This window comes from Leuciscus leuciscus (assembly GCF_965113295.1).
Source record: "Leuciscus leuciscus genome assembly, contig: HAP1_SCAFFOLD_749, whole genome shotgun sequence".
In the NCBI taxonomy this organism is placed as follows: Eukaryota; Metazoa; Chordata; class Actinopteri; order Cypriniformes; family Leuciscidae; genus Leuciscus; species Leuciscus leuciscus.
The window spans coordinates 1-13,821 of NW_028117991.1; the positions used below are offsets into that span (position 1 = coordinate 1).

At 40.6% G+C, this 13,821-nt stretch overlaps 1 protein-coding gene across 1 annotated transcript; it reads right to left on the bottom strand.

The window, feature by feature from the left end:
• Positions 1-5,652: 5,652 nt before the first annotated feature.
• LOC309491943 (G protein-activated inward rectifier potassium channel 1-like) lies at positions 5,653-12,891 on the bottom strand. The gene has a single exon (XM_082190974.1). It carries the CDS (start codon positions 12,160-12,162, stop codon positions 11,455-11,457), a length of 708 nt encoding a protein of 235 aa, XP_082047100.1. The 5' UTR covers positions 12,163-12,891; the 3' UTR covers positions 5,653-11,454.
• Positions 12,892-13,821: the final 930 nt, after the last annotated feature.

The window sequence follows — 13,821 nt, forward strand, 5'->3', positions numbered from 1 at the left end:
TTTATTTCAGAGGCTCCTGGGGCATATGGCATCCGCAGCGGCAGCCACTCCGCTCGGACTGCTTCATATGAGACCGCTTACACACTGGCTTCGCGATCGAGTCCCGAGATGGGCATGGTAACAGGGCACGCTCCGAGTACCAGTTACTTGGGCCTGCCGTCAGACCTTCACCCCGTGGACGAACCTCTCCTTTCTACGGGCCTGAGTGCCCTTAGAACGAGTTTCCAGGCATGTTGTTGTCTCAATAGATGCCTTCACCACTGGCTGGGGTGCCATGTGCAATGGACATGCTGCCGCGGGCTCCTGGACAGGACCCCAGCGCCTTTGGCAAGTCAATTGCCTCGAGTTGCTGGCAGTACGCTTGGCTCTGCACTGCTTCTGGGCGTTGCTCAAGGATCAACACATACTAGTCCGTTCGGACAACACGGCGACAGTAGCGTACATCAACCGACAAGGTGGTCTACGTTCCCGCCGCATGTCGCAACTCGCCTGCCATATCCTCCTATGGAGTCAGAAGCATCTGAGGTCGCTTCGAGCAATTCACATCCTGGGAGAGCTGAACCGTGCAGCCGACGAGCTCTCACGGTTTCAGCCACTTCCTGGGGAATGGAGACTCCATACCCAGAGGGTACAGCTGATTTGGGAATAGTTCGGCGACGCACAGGTAGATCTGTTTGCCTCCCTAGACTCTTCCCACTGCCGCTTGTTTTATTCCCTGACCGAGGGGACCCTCGGCACGGATGCACTAGTGCACAGCTGACCACGGGGCCTCCTTTAAGTATGCGTTTCCCCCAGTGAGCCTCCTGTGCAAGATCAGGGAGGACGAAGAGCAGGTCCTTTTGGTTGTGCCTCATTGTCCCAACCAGACTTGGTTCTCTGAACTGGTGCTCCTCGCAACAGCCCATCCCTGGCCAATTCCTCTGAGGAAGGACCTCCTTTCTCAGAGACGGGGCACCCTCTGGCACCCACGTCCCGATCTATGGAACCTCAATGTGTATGGGTCCTGGATGGGACGCGGCAGGTTTGAGTACCCTACCACCTCTACCCTACCACTACCCTACTTCCACTAGGGCCCTGTCTAGAGACATGCCTATGCGTTGAAGTGGAACCTCTTCATCACCTGGTGTTCTTCTTGCCAAGAAGACCCCAGAAAATGCCAGATCAGGTTCGTGCTCTCCTTCCTCCAAGAAGGGTTGGAACGAAGGCTGTCTCCTTCCACCCTGAAGGTTTACATGGCTGCCATCTCAGCGCACCATGACCTTGTGGAGTCAATAACGGTGGAACAGCATGACCTGGTTGTCAGGTTCCTGAGGGGGCGAGGAGACTGAATCCTCCTTGGTACCTCGCAGTCTTATCAGCCCTGCAGAGACCTCCCTTTGAGCCATTGCAATCAGTCGAGCTTAAGTTCCTGTCAACCAGCTCCTGGTCGCTTTGGCCTCCATCAAGAGGGTAGGGGACCTGCAGGCATTTTTGGTTGACGAAGCGTGCCTGGAATTCGGGCCAGCTAACTCTCATGTGATCTTGAGACCCCACCCTGGATACCTGCCCATGGTTCCCACCACTCCTTTCAGGGATCAGGTGATGAACCTGCAAGGGCTACCCTTAGAGGAGGCAGACCCAGCCTTGGCACTGCTCTGTTCAGTACGCGCCCTCCGTGCTTACGTAGACAGAACGCAGTGTTTCAGGACCTCAGACCAGCTCTTCGTCTGTTATGGTGGGAAGCTGAAGGAAAAGGCTCTCTCCAAACAAAGGTTGACTCACTTGATAGTGGACGACATTGTCTTGGCTTACCAGACGCAAAGTCAACCATGCCCCCTAGGGGTGAAGGCACACTCCTGGGCTTCCTCCTGGGCTCTAGCGCATGGCAATTCGCTATCAGACATCTGTAGAGCTGTAGGCTGGGTGACACCCAACACTTTCGCGAGATTCTATAATCTCTGCGTTGAGCCAGTGTCCTCTCATGAAGATCGCTTCCACTAGCCGGTAACAGGACCTGCTCGGTGTCATCGCTTGCAGTGCCCATTCCACTCCGCGGACTGGATACGTGCGTTAGTTCCCCCGTTGGGCGACCCCCACATGTGTATTTCCATGGTAAGCCTCCTCCGAGCACGTGTTTTCCCTCGGCAAGTTCCCTCTTGCCATCTTGAGGTTGAAACATTCCACCCTGTGGCCTTGACACCTCTGAGTTTTCCATATGCATCCCGCTCTTGTGTCATTTGTGTATTCTAAGTCTTCCCCTCGGGTAGGCGCTGTGACATATTCCACCTGGGATATGCCACCCAGTGTACCTTGGCATTCCTGTGTTAAGCCTAGCCCTTCGTCCGTGCTAGTCTCACGACAGGGAGCTCAGTCTTGCGAAGGGCATTGGAAGACAGCTGCTGTGGCATGATTGAATTGGAACCCCCATTTCGTCATTCACTGACGTAACTCGTAGTGACTGAACGAAAGGGAACATCTTGGTTACGAATGTAACCCTTGTTCCCTGAGGAGGGAACGGAGACGTTACATCCCTCTGCCACAACCGCTGTACCGCTGGAATGGCCTGGAGTTCAGTCTTGGCTCCTCAGCGTAAAACATGATGCGAGATGCCATCGTCCTCCTTTTATACCCACGTGGTCGGGCGGAGTTGCGCTGTGCAGGTTCTGCAGACCCATGGCATTTCCATTGCCATTGGCTCGTTTTCTAGAACTCGAAGGTGATAGGCTTCTAAGCAAAACCCCCATTTCGTCATTCACTGACGTAACGTCTCCATTCCCTCCTCAGGGAACAAGGGTTACATACGTAACTGAGACGTTTTCCAGCTGGTCATTTCAACACAGAGGTTCTGTTGCTTTCTTCTGCTTTTTAAATCCACTCTAGGCAATGGTATTTTACTGTCTCTTTAAGTTAAGTTTGAAAAGACAGATTACTGAGTTCAAGGAGATGAGCAGATCTTACACATACATAAACTTTCCTGCACATTTCAGGAAAACGCAGCTAAATACAGACATTCATTCAAAATCACAGTGGGCAGTGGTGATAACCTTAAACTGCTTAAAATGAGAAAGTTACTTAATTTGAATAAAATGTGAAGTGATGAGATATTTGCATGGGTCTGATAATTTGTAATGCTTATATAAATGCTGACTGATGTCAAACTAAAGGCTGTACTCATCTTAATTCAGTATCCATTGACTTTTAAGGCACAGAGCTAGACAGCAAAAGCAATCTTAAAAACAACACCTTCATGATTAAAGTGAAAAAGCTGTTATTCAAATAGCCATTTGAATGTGTCTGTGTGCACAAACGTTCATCTGTGTGTGTTTATGTGTGCCTTGTAGACTAAAGAGCTGCCAGATCAATCATGTCGTTCTTCTTCATATCCCACAGGAAAGAAGAGGAGAAATAGAAGGAGAGTCTCTTAAAGAAGAGAGAAAACGTGGATCGAATCCTCTTTCAACTGCAGCAGGTACCAGCAGCCATCTGTTTGACTCAGTCATGTGCATGGGTGAATAAAAGCTGGGATTTCACTGCTTTGCCTTCCTCTGACTCATAGTGGCTTTGACAGCAGAGCTGTGGGGCTGTGCATGTGAATACTCACATGTAATAGATGGCTTTCACACTGTTAATAAGGAGCCACTGTAACCCAAATTTAATTTAAACTGGTATAAACCTTTTGTATATATATCATTTTCAGTTTGATAATTTAATTTAATCCAATTTAAAATGATTCTAATATGACTTGCTGCTCAAGAAACATTATTATTATCAATGTTGAAAACAGTTATGCTACCAATGATAAACTGGTGTAATCCATCTTATGATGCTCAGTGGAAAAAAATTGAAGAGGGTCTGATTTCTACCCCCGTACAAGCACTTATAGCTGATAGCAGCCTGCAAGAATTCATAAAAAATACAGAAAACCCATGGATAAAGTTGACACTTAAAATCTGGAAAACAGTAATAACAGAATACAAATTAGAAGAGGATATTGTGATACTTAAATGGTGTGCATATGACACGCAGTTTGTCCCAAATAAATTAGACACGAGATTTAAGGAATGGACAAATAAAGGAGTAACAGCTTTATGTAAGATAACAAAGGATAACACACTCCTTAGTTTTGAACAAATTAAAGAGAAATATGCTCTAGAGGCACAGGACTTCTATCGATACCTGCAGCTGAGACACTTTATCAGCGACAAGTTAAAGTATGTATCTGAATCAAGTAATCGGCTGTTAGATATGTTCAAAAGGGCTTATGATGCAAACAAAGATAGGGGTATTATTTCAGGTCTATATAAAGGGCTTATAAATAAGAAAGCACATTCAACCCTATACATCAAAACAAAGTTGGAAAGGGAAGGAGGAATAGATCTGTCAGAGGAAGAATGGGAAATAATCTGGGAATATCAATGGAAATGTAGCAGCTCACAGAGTTGGAAGGAGTTTGGCTCGAAGAGCCTGATAAGATATTTTATTACACCTTATCAAAAATCACACTATAGAGGTAACTCCCCAGCATGTTGGCGAAATTGTGGAAATATGAATGCAAATCATTATCATGTTTTTTGGGGGTGTCAGGTTATTAAAACTTATTGGAAGGATATACATAAAGCAATACAATAAATTTTTGGGAGCCACCTGCCCTTACAAAGCAAAGTCTTTTTTTTTGGACTCATGCCAGATGGATGGACAAAGAGAGACAAACATTTGTTTAGTATTTTGTTAGTTGCAGGCAAAAAGGCACTCACAAAAAAATGGCTTTCACAGGAGAGTCCAACATTGACCATGTGGATGGACATCACGATGGATATATGTAGGACGGAGAAATTAACGGCAGACTTGAACTACAAGAAGGACTTGTTTGTTTTACGTTGGAAGAAATGGATAGACTATATAACATCACACAGGCCGGACTTTGAGTTGCTTAACCTGAGATGATAATATCCTGTATATATAGGAGTAACCATACTTCACTCCCTAAGTGTTCATGTTTTTGTTTTTATTTTGTTTTGTTTTGTTTTCAGTATTTTTTTTTTTTAATGTTTTTTATTTCTGGAAAACGGACATTCATGTTGACACTTTGTGATTAATATTTAAGACGGATATACATGCAACAATTGTCACAGAATGTCAATAAAAAAAATAAAAATAAAAAAATAAAAGAAAACAGTTATGCTGCTTAATATTTTTGTTATTGATTCTTTAATGAATAGAAATTTTAAAAAGAACAGCATTTACTTGAAATATAAATATTTTTCAACATAAATCTATCTATTTTTTTTAACAATCTATTCATCATATTTAAGTATGCATTGAAAATATATTTTTAATTCTCACTGACCTTAAACTTTAAACTTTATAGAACTCCACAGAACACTGTAGAGAACATTGTTCATTAGATTGATTATATTCTTTGCTAGACTTCTCTACTCAATTTCAGACCAGAATCAATAAAATCAATTCAGAGTTAACAGAACTGAATCATAACTGAGTAATTCAAATAAAAAGCATGTGGCTCCTGCAATCATTTTTTTATTTATTTTTATTTCTCTCTCTCTCTCTCTCTCTCTCCCTCTCTCTATCCTTTGTGGAATTACACAATTAAATGCACATACATTATATAGACAGTGTAATGTGCACCCCTCCTCACCCCTTATACTGCTCATCCATCTGTATCACAGCTAGGTCACATGTCCCCAACGCCTGTCAGTGACAAGACAAATACACGTTGTCCACCTCACATTTAATGCATCACCGCCAGCCCTGTAACACACATGCATGCTCAACACACCGAATAATACATATTCATACATAGGTATAAATAACTCCCAGCATGCCTGTGCCCCACTATGAAAATATACTCATGTGGTTTGAGGTTATGTACATGAATGACATAAGTCATTCAAAACCTTTTTATTCATGTCAAGCACAAACACACAAACTCATTTAAAATAGACCTATGCACTCACAAAATATATCAACATTTCACCTAACAAAGACCTTTACACAATACACACCCACGCAGTCAACCTTCTGTACAAGCTGACTCCTGAGTCAAAGCCTGTCCTCTGTAATCGAATTATCTGCAATTAACTCATTCATCACAGTGCACATGTGACTGTCTGCACAACAGCAAATATCTGTTTGTTTCCGCTGTAAGACACGCTAAATGAGTTCAAACAAATCCAGCTGAATTGCAGTGGGAGCGTGTTTCTCCTGCAGCTTTGATGAGGTTACTTGTACAATTAGCAGTTTGTTATCACGTCTAAACTCTATTGTGTGTGTGTGTGTGTGTGTGTGTGTGTGTGTGTGGTCTGACAAGACTGTTCAGCTGTAAAATGTAAACGGGTTTTCTCTCTGGGTAATCACATCACCTTATAAATTTAATTTATGTGAGAATGAATCTGTGCTAACTAGTGATGCACGATATATCAGCCACCATATCCAAAATTATGGATTTGGATTTAGATTTATCCGCCAATATTCCGTTTATCACCTTTCAAATAAAGAATTATCGGTTCTCAGTATTGGCCAAAATGTTCATATCGGTGCATCCTATAGTGCCAATATCCGCAGAGGTGGAAAAGGAGGCAATACCTTAAAAAAATAATGTGTAAAACTACTGAAAATGGATAGAAAAATTACAAAAAAATTCCACACTTGAAATTAACCACTTCAAGTTTGAATCAACATAATGAGCTGGATATGATGATTAGTAAACAGTTTTTTGCTCAGCTCAGTTAAATGAAGGGGGCACAACTGAACAACAGTAAGAAGTAACAAATAAGAGCTACACAAAATGCTATTACTTACTATTTTTAAGATTTTTACTCTATTATAGTGTTATTACTTCTGGAGCCATATAAAAAATAACAAAAACGTATTTGATGATGATGAATGTCTTTGAAATGACTTAAATCAGATATTCCCCAATTTTTTTTTGTCAGCATGTTTTTCTGATGGTTCTATTCTATTCTATTCTATTCTATTCTATTCTATTCTATTCTATTCTATTCTATTCTATTAATTCATACTCCTCCTCTCATCTCCCGCTCATGTTTATCGTTGAGTTTTCCTCATTTCTTCCATGTTGCATTAGAATGCTCTTGTGTAGAAACACAAGGCTAACCTCAATTTCTCTGTCTCCTCTTTTCCTTGTTTTTTTCTTTTTTGTCCCTTATTATAACGATTTTTTTCCTTTCATCTCTCTGCTCTTTTCATCTGATCTTTTTTCCTGTTCTCTCTGTACTCTGTTTATTAATTCACAAACAATAGAGACAGTGACTCAGGATGAGAGGAAGGTTGATAGATATATTTCATTTGTTTGGAACTGAAGATACGATAAGCAGATGGGGGAAAAATCATTGTGACGTTTCTCTAAAATTAGAGAACATGGAAAGATCTCTCATTAGTTTAATAATTAAAAAAGGGTAAGTAATGACTGAATTTAAAGTTGTAAGTGAATTATCACTTTTAGAAAAAATATAAGATAAACTGTGATAGGTTCCGATGGTGTGTATGTGTGTATAATATACACTCACAGAACACAACACAATATGTCTTGAATCCACTGTAAATGTCTGTGTTTAATCATAAAATGTGAGTGTGCATCTCACAGATGAAATGCATGATCAATATTATCAAAGCACACACGGCAGGATGAGGCATGATCTGACAAAAGGTGACTGGGAATGACTGAGACTGTGTGCGTCTGTGTATGTGTGTGGGCGACTGAGTCTAAATGGACAGGATATGCCGGCTTTAACAAAAAATTGGAGAGAGAGAGCGATGTGATAAAAAAAGCACAGAACAATGCCACCTGGTACTCTTTAGTGTCAAAGGCTATGTTTCGACTGGTCAATCTGATTTCTTTTCAAGCAAGACTGTCCACACTATTAATTGCAAGTGATCAAATAAGATTTGTATGTCCAGATATAACCAACCTATCTGCATGGTTTGCTTTTGTAACGGCGTAGGTTTACCTACGGGTGACGAGGCTTTCAAAACGGATGCCGTTAAAATGGCTCTCCAAATAAATGCCATGTAGAATCGCGGTGCTGAACTCCTCAGTCGCACAATAAAAACTCAGTGACGGAGGAGACTGGTATTGTGATGTTCGGTGCTGTAGTCACGGCAGAAATCTTTGGACATACCGTCTGCCTCTACAAAAACTTTTATTTTAATTTTATATATTGAACATACTGTATATTTTAATAATTTGCTGTGTCTGTGTTGTGTAAGGGTTATTTTAAATAAGCCACATATTGCTTCTATAACATAAAATACTGATGAGAACAGAGTTAAGGTTATGAGAGAGAGGGGCGAAGAGAAATGTCTTCTTTCCAATTTTTGTTCTCATTTCATCACTCTCTTTCTCTTTATTGAGTCAGTTTTCTGGCTCTTCATTTTGCCTTCTTATACTTCCAATAAACCCAATTCTCTTTCCCTCTCTATTTTGTTTGTGTTCCCTGATGCCTTCTCTCAACCTTATACTATCTGGCAAACCTTTCACTATCTCCCACTTACTTTGCTTTCTTTGTTTATCCTCTGTTCTTCCACCTCTTTTTCTCTCAGCGAGAGAAAAACTTCAGCATAGCTTAAACTGACAGTCTGCCTCATTAAGTCAGACGCCATTGACCAAAGACTCTTAATCATTCACAGCATTTTCTTGGCACTAGATAATTAGTGTGAGCTCTGTGAAAGATTTTTGGAGAGGGCCAGAGAGGTCATCCATCCATATCTTTGAAGAATAATCACCTGCTTTAACTCTGTAATTGTTCTGAGAGCTGAGATCAGTTATCCTATTATTATACTGGATAGATTCAGATTATCTCACTATTTCAAGGCATATGGGCCATAAAAGTTCTGTTCTATTACACTGACCTCTTTGTTCACCTTTTCAGCAGCCTTTGACTGGCAATCATCAATTACAGGGAAGAAAACCTGATGGTGTTGTCCATGTGTCAACTTTCCATGCCTTATTCATTTAATTTTAAGTCTGTTCCATTGACCGAGCTTATGTGTAGCAGCAGACAGACAGACACACTCACACAGTAGCTTCAAAACGTAGTGTATGAACGCATACTATGTTTCTAGAGCTGTTATGTAAGCTTGTTCTTCCAGAAAAAGCTTCCATTGACAAGAACGATTCCTCTCCCCCTCAGAATATATTTTGTACAACTCCAGCATTGCACTCTCGTGCACATCTGAAATTATTCTGCTGCATTTTCTAAGGCTCTGGAAGTTAGCGCTTGAGGCCACAAGCCACAAAAAAAAAAGAAAATCCTCCTTCACAAGTGTGCAAATGCAGATTTTCCGGCATCTCTCTGGCTGTGACCTCAGCTCTCGCAGGAGTCTTAGAGAGGCTTATGAGCTCAAAATCAAGAGACATTTTCTGTACTTTTTGCATTTGGAAACAAACCCTCTAAAACCGACAGAACCGTGCGCTGTCGTGGAACAGCCTTCCAATTACAGAGCAGGTCGGTTTAAATGTCACTGGTTACAGAGTGACAGATGTTGGGCACAGTTAGTCGTCTGTAAAACTCTTTTATCCAAGCCTTTTGTCACTGGAGTCTCATCTCATTCAGCTGTAACGATGGCTGTCCGTGTCGAGATTACAATAATAAAATGTCATGCCTTTTCATGTATCACTGGTAATCAGTTGTGAAGGGGGTACCTGCGCGCCTCGAATTTCCAGCTACACTGCTATTCCGCTAAATCGCATTTCACAGGTTCCTTGATTGTCACTTATTCTCAACAAGCTTTGCTCGTCATGCTTTCTCTGACAGAGGAGAGCGAATTATGAACTAACTCAATGAACTATGCCTTACAGCAGGCCAGGGATTCAGAAACTTTTTGTCAGCCTAACCTGTGGCATAAAATGTTTATTCCTTTTAGTTAATATTTTATTAATTTAACATGTTGGCAAATAAACATAAAATATGTAATCTTTCTGTTTGATTTCATTTTAAAATGATTTATTTACATTTTTATGATTTAAGTAATTATTAGCTTTTCATCAACTCTCAAATCCTCTGCAGTTCCCTTACTAGCCCCTAGGGGTTCTAAACCCCAGTTTGGGAAACCCTGTCTCGCAGAATTGATCCAGAGCCAGAGGCATTTTAAAGTGTAGATCCTTAATGCTATTAATATTTGTACTGCAATACAACTGCATCAAAAACGAATGACAATATGAGAGAAATAGATCATGCCACTTTCTAAAAACTTATTAAACTTTCTGTGAGGAACAGATAAGTTATTCCTACTGATTTCAGCAATGGAAAATATGATTAAAATTAAAATATTTGTAACGGCCTCTTCCTTTCCTGGTAAAAAAAAAAAAAAAGGAAAAGGAAAAAGAAATCCTTATAATAACTCCCTGACATTTCTACAATTCAATGTTTTACACAATATTTAGAACATTTTTAACTTGAATGAATGAATAAATGAATGAATGGATGAATAAATGAATACATTTCACATGAATACATTCAACGCTGTCACACCACTTAGCTATTTCTCAATGACAAATTGTGCTATAGTGAAGCACAACTAATGCTCATAAATTTCTAACAGTCAAAAATAATTCCACCTATATTACACAACAATTTTCTTAATATGACTATAGGTGTTACAATCCTACTCATAGATAGCCTACCAAAACACCTAAGTGGGCTGGCATCAGTGGAAATCAAACTATCTAGATAAAAGTTAATATGATACAACACTATATAGCATAGCTAGTAGCTAGTAAACTAACTGTCCCATAACCCATGTATGCACATATACTGACTCCAACAACAACATTAAATTGGCAACTTAGTGTAAGATTAATAACAAGTTGTTCCATTATTCCAGATTGGCACATAAAGAACCTGCGAATGAATGAATGAATGAATGAATGAATGAATGAAATAATTGTTTTCAAAAAGCCTGCTGATTTAAAGATAAAATTAGCAACACCTCTTAGGCTACCAACCACACAGTGTAAAAATTACAATAAATCAGTAAAATAAACTGTTAATTGGTTAACTGTAAGGCATATAACACACGATTTTACTGTAAAATATTGTTTAAAAGGTTTTAAGTAAAAAGGTATAAATCACCTTATAATTTAATTTAATTCACAGAAGTCTCCATTTGTTGTGAGTAATGTTGGAGTGTTTTGTTGCATTTTATGCCATTTAGTTTATTGTATAGCCTAATTATAATATAACCTACAATATTTGTGTAGCCTATACAATCACCTAATTCCACTCCGTAATGATTGCTACCTTTTAAGAAAAAGTTCTGTCAAGTCAGCTGTTTATAAATGTACTATTTTGACACTCATATGGCTGAGGTTAAATAAAATGAGCGTATAATAAAAAGGAGAGATGATGACACAAGTCTAAAATTCTGCATTCCTTGAAAAAAAAAAGTGTATTTTGCTCTTGATGCTTTACTATATTGTGTAATAGTAAACGAATTCTAAGAGTTGCGCTGTAAGAGTGCAGTGTGTGTTTTCACCTTTATGAGTTTACACCTGATTTGCGCGGACACCATATGGCTGTTCCTCAGATTTCCCACGCGGAACATTAAGCAGAGTTTTCCGTCTCGCTGTGAGATCACCGAGTCCTGACTGAACATGAGCGTCTCCGCGCGCTTCTTGGGCTGAGACATCTTTATGAACATACAGCCGATGAGAAACGCGTCTACTATCGAACCCAGCAGAGACTGGAACAGGAACAGGATGATGCCCTCGGGGCACTTCTCAGTTATATAGCGGTAACCGTAGCCAATGGTCGCCTCGGTCTCAATGAAAAAGAGGAACGCTGACGGGAAGTTGTAAACATTGGCGACGCACGGAGTGTACGAAGCGTCACGGCCATGATTTATGTCCCCTCTTATATAGGCGATTATCCACCACATCGAGGCCATGACCAGCCAAGCGATGGTGTAGGTGAGGATGAAAATGAGAAGGTTCCAGCGCCACTTCAAGTCCACCAGCGTGGTGAACAGGTCGGATAAATAGCGACTGGTCTCTCCGCCGAGGTTCCCGTGCTGGACGTTGCAGCGTCCGTTCTTCTCCACGAAGCGCTGGCGCTTCTTCTTCACCGGCGCGATGGGGAAAGTCGCGGCTCTGTTCGTGTTCACCACCTGGTAGTCCTCTCCAAATTTACGCCTTAGCGCTGCCATAACTTCAGCACGTTTGTTTCATTAAACCGGTGGGAAGGGGTTCATAAGTTTAAAAAAAAAAAAACACAAAAAGGAAACTTACTTTCTCTGTAGCATGGCTTTGGTGCCTTTTTCACTTTCAAAAGTGGCTGACGAGGTCGCAAGGCAGGGCAATGTCTCTCTGCCAAGTTTTATTCCCCCTCCTTAATCTAATCTGAACTGTAAAATGTAGTCAGGAAAGCTGAAGGTGCATCATTGCACTAGTCTCTCTTCTGGTCGGGTTTCTCTGGATGTCTCTGTGTTCTCTGTGCACTTTCAGCTCTTCTGCACATGATATGGCATGAACAGCAGAAGAAGAAAGAGAAGAGAGAGTGGGTGTGAGGGACGGCCGGGTGGGAGGAGGGGGCTTAATGTGTGAGCGAAATACTATTTTCTACACTGGGAAATATGCTTGTGTGCGTGGTCCTAGTGAACGTTATGAGGACAGAATGTCCCCCACAAAGATGGCTATATAGCTAATAAATCAAGTGATGTTTTTTTGAAAATGTAAAAACTATGAAAGTTGTCTGTGATGGGAAGGTTTAGGGTTAGGGGATAGAAGAGTTTGTACAGTAGGCTATAAAACATGCTTGGAAAGTCCCCTTAAAAACATTAAAACCCAACTTATGTGTGTAGTGGCATGTGGCCTAAACCCTACATTATGGGGACAAAATATCCCCCAAAAAGATGCCTATGCAAAATCCTACTGTAGCCTATAGTGTATAATATATAGCCTAGTCTCCATAACCCATAAAAACAACACGTGTGTGTGTGTGTGTGTGTGTGTGTGTGTGTGTGTGTGTGTGTGTGTGTGTGTGTGTTTCCCCAGCATTGGGAAGAAGATTGGATTTCCAGTCCAATGTAGAAATCAATACGCTGCTCGGTCGGTCTGGTGTCCTGGTAAAGCTGACGCAATATCTTATTTGTCATGTCAAGTATCTTTCTTGTCACTGAAGGCAAAAAGAAAATCATACTCAATTGTCCTTCAAAATTGAACGCTCCTCCGCAGTCAATTAATCAAACTTACAGCGCCATCTGCTGACTGAAATGCGCGAGTACACACTTCGCTAAAACAAACGATTGCAGTTTTAAACATTTGTTTAGCAGTTTAAAATGTGTTGTATTTATTTGTGGGCATCAACCTGTGCGACAAATTATCTTACAAATTAAATTATCCCTTTAATAATTCACCTTAAAGTGATTAAAAACTGAAGTTTTGGGTTTTGATGATTTTCTTAAGTTTTTTTTAATTCTTATTAGAAAGACACAAGTATTTGGATGATAATTAAAGACCTAATATTAACAATAATAACACACACACACACACACACACACACACACACACACACACACACACACACACACACACACACACACACACACACACACACACACACACACACACACACACACACACACACACACACACACACAATTGTCTGGTTTACTATCTTTGTGGGGACTCTCCATAGGCTTAATGGTTTTTATACTGTACTATTGGTATATTCTATCTCCTTACACTAACCCTACCCCTAAACCTACCCATCACAGAAAACTTTCTGCACTTTTACATAAAAAAAACACAACTAATTCTGTATGATTTATAAGCTTGTTTACCCATGGGGACCTCAATTTAGGTCC

What these genes read in the sequence shown, in the direction of transcription:
- LOC309491943 (XM_082190974.1), bottom strand. Translation starts at nt 12,162, where the DNA reads ATGGCAGCGCTAAGGCGTAAATTTGGAGAGGACTACCAGGTGGTGAAC.